This window comes from Mya arenaria, chromosome 5 (genome assembly GCF_026914265.1).
Source record: "Mya arenaria isolate MELC-2E11 chromosome 5, ASM2691426v1".
Lineage (NCBI taxonomy): Eukaryota > Metazoa > Mollusca > Bivalvia > Myida > Myidae > Mya > Mya arenaria.
The window spans coordinates 50,371,036-50,376,539 of NC_069126.1; the positions used below are offsets into that span (position 1 = coordinate 50,371,036).

Sequence of the window (5,504 nt, forward strand, 5' to 3'; positions counted from 1 at the left end):
ACAATGTGTACACGACAACGGTAAAATTACTCACATTGGTACACAAACAAAGGCATAACATACTGTTATTGTACGTTCAATTCTCTCTAACACACATCTCGTAAGTATAAAACATCATATCTCTTGGGCCATTTTACATACAATCACAAATATTAAAAGTTGCTGGTTTTCTTCATCTGGTTAATTCGTAGTACATATTACAAAATAGTATGTAGTGACGGTCACAGTACAGAGGAGAAAAAAACAGAGGAACAGATAATCAAGAGCATTAACAACTTCTAGCCATGATAGGGGTTTGATTTCGTCATCTCCGTTGTTTCCATTGTTTTTTTTCCCCACGTTTTGCATCGTATTGCCATTATAATGCTGTATATGATCTTGATACATCCGTTGACAGGCTGGTCGTTTGCATATCTCAGTTGAAACAATGATACAACAACGATTGCAGTAGATTCAAAACACAATATTGTCAGGTATATCGAAATTATTGGAACATTATCAGAACTACTTGGTAGTTCGGACGAAATAATAGTCAGAAAAACTGCCACAGACAGAAAACTTGTAATTGCGTACGAGGCACGTTCTCCTGACGTTACTGGCAGCAAGAACGTGAGATCGGCCAAGAACGAAAGAAGCAAAAGAGGGATAATTATATTGATGACGATGTGGCTCGGCTTTCTCTTCATTTTTATTTTGAAGATAATTGTAGTATCACCTGTTTTTTCTTGTTCAACGGAAGAGCCAATCTGGAATCATGCATGCAATTGAAGTTACACTTGGCAAAAATGTTGTTCTTAAAGTTTGCAAATAAACTGTTGTTACTGACTTTTTTTTATTATTATTATTATTATTATTATTATTATTATTATTATTATTATTATTATTATTATTATCCAATTAATTTCTTATTTAATAAGCAGCCAGTTGTTTTAAATCAGTATTCTTTGTGGTATCTCATTTGGGAAAACTCATATCGAGGGCGAAATTTATAGACATGACCTGTATCATGAATATATTATTTTTTTTAGAAATATTTATGCAAAAAGCTACAGAAACAAGCTCAGTAGCAAACATGTTTATAACATAAACCTACCACAGTCCACATAGCGTTTTCCGTGTACTCGCTTTGATCTATTTGATCTTTACTCTTGATTATTTTCACGATCTTTTCGGTGTAGCTCCATGCTGTTATCTTGAAGGGGCATTCCTGTACGTCAAATGGGAAATAAGTAATGTCAACATCACAAGCCGACTCAAGGATCTGAAAAAATATCATTCAAAGGGAATGCCTTTAATCAATTCATTAAACTTATCTCGATCTAGGTTTGCAACATCGGGAAACCCAACCCGAGAGCACGTGTGCAAGCTTCCGAGGATCGGAAATACATGTTGATGTTTTTTTCTTGCATGGAATTGTCTACACTTCGGGCGTCTGGTTCCTACGCATACTATACTGAGGGTGTCACCCATTAACCTCCCACCTTTAGAAGTACAGAATATTTCCGATAAAGTTTTGACTCTTACAAAACGCTTGTATTGCATAAATCGTGCCAATCTAACTTTATTGTCGTATATTGCAATAATATTTCGGACATGCTTTGGCGATTAAGTAAACAATCTACGTAAAATTGTATTGCCTCTTCCAATTAAAATTGCATACGGCTTAATGACCTTTTAAACACGTATATCAACCGATATTATAACGGTATTTGATAATAATATATGTCAGGAACTATGTGAAAGAGTAAATTATAGCAAAAGCAACACCATGTTTATTTCAACTCTAAAATACATTCATTGACCACAATTCACTCCTGTTTACGACAGAGGTGAGCGTAAGAGTTCTCAAAACGGTTTTCTTATTACAATTCACTAAATGCAAAGATGAACCTTTTCTTAAATGTCTTTGTCAGGAATAGCGCAGAGCGGGGGCAGTCCAATTAATTGTGAAGGAACACATACAACCCAAACAACAATGTTTTTATACAATGTAATATCATACAATAATGTACATAATTATGAAATAAAAATACAAAATAAATGAAATGCTACAGTCAATCAAAACAATAATTATGCTTCTTTTTGTAATAAACTGTTCTTCAGTGTAGAGATGTGATTTTGGTCAGTTCTTTAGTACTAAATATGAAAAATCCTCGAATAGTTAACAAGAAACATATCATATATCAAATATACCAACGCAGTCCTGAATATTCACAAGGACTACTAAGAATCCGACGTCAATAAACAAACCAACGACGATCACACAACGTCCCCTATTCCCAAACTTCGATGGAACACGAATGTCGACGATCACGGAAGCCCAACCGACCACACAGACGATCTCGCAGCGTCACGGGCTCAGCAGTACACGTCAATCGATGTGACTGTCCATAGAAACTGGCGTAACCGACACCCACACAGCGTCACCTGTCACTATTCCAACCGTGACAAAACAAACCCTCCAATATCAACGTTATGTTCTACGATGACGTCCCGCCCACACATACCTAAAGTACGAACTCCCACGAGTGTTTGTTACGTCCCTGCTCGCCGTATACCCACATCACAAAAGAACCGCTTATTAACCTGGTAATTTATAGGAAGCTATAAGAAGGTTATTCCTAAATATATTATTGGCAAGAACATATATGAAAATACGGTGTTGAGTCACTTGAGGTACTGAAGTAATAACTTTGCCACTTAATACCTGCATGCAAGTATCCTTGTTATGAACAGTATTATTCCCTATACCTTGTCACCTTAACACTACAGTTGGTCAAGCGTGAATAAGGTGGATCTATGCAATTGTATGCTTGAAACTTGATGATTTTAAGTATTAAAATATAGATTGTACATTTATATTGCAGGTACGTTTATCATTATCATTTTACCACTCCCATTGTTTTGTCATTTGTTTCAAATCGTTATGTTCGTTGTATTTATGCATTTTGCCGTCGACAGAACATTACTCTTTAATTATATTGGCCATTCTATGCTTCATAATTGATAATTACCAATTGAATTAAAATATGTTTTATACATATATATTGCAGTGGCTTTGTACATGCAACCCGTCGTCAATAATAAGAACCTGAGCTAGACCTCCGGTAACATGTTTTTCACCGCAATATGTGCAAGCAGGGTTTTAAAGAGACTCACTCACATGTTGTTATAATATTTAGGCATCGACTACTTTTAAAATTATGATTTCTTTCTTACTTTTATGGAAATAAACAACAAAAATAACAAAAGTCAAGGGACAGATTTATTTAAACAGAACTTTGTATTTCTAAGTCCATAAAGATTCAATTCTTTATTTAACCTCCGGTCTGCCTGGTCGCCTTTAATCGGAGTTTTCAAGCCGCCAGTATGCCATGTCACCACCACTCTTACTCGGCAAGCCTTTGGTGTGCCTAGTTACCACCGCTCGTACTCAGCGAGCCTCGAGTCTGCCAGGTCACCGTCACTCAGACTCGGCAAGTATCGGGTTTTGCTAGTCACCGCCGCACGGACTCGGAAAATCTCGGGTCTGCAGTGTCACCACAGCTCGGACCCAGCAAGCATCGGGTCTGCTGGTAACTGCCATTCCGACTCCGTAATCCTCGTGTCTGCCTGGTCACAGCCACTTGTGAATTCAAGTTTAAACGAATAATATATATCTGCAACAAAACACACATTGTTGATGAAACCCTTTTCGTTTACGATGCCCATTTGATTTAGGATTTCCTTTCCATTCACGATCCCCTTCCCGTTTACGATGTCCTTCCCGTTAACAATTTCCTTCCTCAATGATGCTCTTATCCTTCACAATCATCGTGATGCCCTCTTCGTTTATGATTGTCTTTCCATTCATGTTTCCCTTTCTTCGCGAATTTTTCAGCCTACATGTCGTGTTAAGAAATTCCTTGTCGAAAAGAATTTTTAAAAGTATAACAATTGCGAACTTGACAATGTCAACATGTGTTTTTATGGTAATATCCATAAACAGAATGCCCTTTATTTCCTTACTCAAGCATAATACAGTAGGCAGATTACTCAGTAAGAAGCGTGCGGATAAAGTGCAACGATATTCACATCATTGCCAGGAACAGCACACCCACTACCCTCGTGATTCAAAGAATTTAAAGCGATACTCGTGTTTATAATAAAAAAAACCCATATAGTGTGAGTGATAAACCCTTGATTACTTACTAAAAATACATTTGTGAATAATATCAACTACTGATTATTAGATAGTAATCGTGTATTTACTGAAAATGAACAAATATTAAATGACTGATGGATTCTAAATGATCTGCGGACTTCAACGATGGTCTCCGTAAAAACTTTCGGGTGATATCGTAAATGTCATTGACCCAATCTTGCAGATAAATGAGATAGCGGTTAAATCGAAACGGATGCAATAAGATTATGCATGAAACATGTTACTTTACTGACAATCCGAGCGAGAAGTGAACATGAACTTGTGACTCTTTCGGACATGTTCGAATGCGATTTACTTGAACTCACCAGTCCCGAAAGTCAATATAATATTTGGAAATAGGAATACAACTTCTTACTTCTTAGTATAAACTGCATGAATTAAATAACAACAAATACAAACACATTTATTATTTATTAATACTGACTAGCCTGGCGATGTATCCATCTATTTCTTTTTGCGTTATACTGTCATTAGCATTTTCCGAATACGATCGGAAGATGGCGGGCGATTTTAAAGCACAACATTTCATAATTTGGAAATACAACTGCAGTTTTCTGCAACTTTTTTCAAACTTAACGCGACATACTTCATTAGAACCATTGTTTTCGGATACTTTGGATACTGCTAAGTTGGGATAAGAGTGCATCTTAAATTCGCTCGTCGCGCCAACGTGGATAGAAAGTGTAGTTACTATCACTAATACTCCTCAATTGCAAAAAAAACACCGTAGGAACTCACCTGGTAAGGGTACCACAACACTTCGCCGGATTCAAAGACATGTACTTTCAGGTGTGAAGATCCAAGTCCTTCAAATTTTTTGAATGCATTCTGCAACGCAGCATCAGGTCGCCATATTTCATCTTGCGGCTGTAAATTTCCACATTGCATCTTGTACTATCTAAACATCTATGTTAATCTCGGCCTCTTATAAGCCGAGGCCTTTCCAAGAAAAAGGGAAGCAAATATGCGATAGAAAGAGCTTTGTCGCGATTGTAGATCTCGGTTTCAGACTCGTCTTTTTTGGACTAATAATAAATTATCGGTTAATGTTTTGACTGATTTGGAGCATTGTGAATATACATATTACAACACTTTTTATCACATATGATCACGTATGCGTCTATGTATGTAATAAAAAAATTCAAAAGCGACAGGTGCCATCTTCTCTTTAGATGTTTGACTTTTCACTGTAAAAATCAAGCTTTCTTTCGCAAAGTCCTTGTTTAGCTGATTGTTACTCCATTAACAGTGCGGTTGCAAATTATTACTCCATTAATAGTGCTAGGCATCGGCGATATCT

General features: G+C 36.7%; 1 protein-coding gene across 1 annotated transcript; it reads right to left on the reverse strand.

The window, feature by feature from the left end:
* Positions 1–278: 278 nt before the first annotated feature.
* On the reverse strand, positions 279–5,092 carry LOC128235771 (neuronal acetylcholine receptor subunit non-alpha-2-like). The gene is made up of 3 exons (XM_052950569.1): positions 4,943–5,092; positions 1,094–1,261; positions 279–746 (listed from the first exon to the last, which is right to left on the reverse strand). The coding sequence occupies exons 1-3, from the start codon at positions 5,090–5,092 to the stop codon at positions 279–281; spliced, it is 786 nt and encodes a 261-aa protein (XP_052806529.1).
* Between the last annotated feature and the right edge of the window lie 412 nt (positions 5,093–5,504).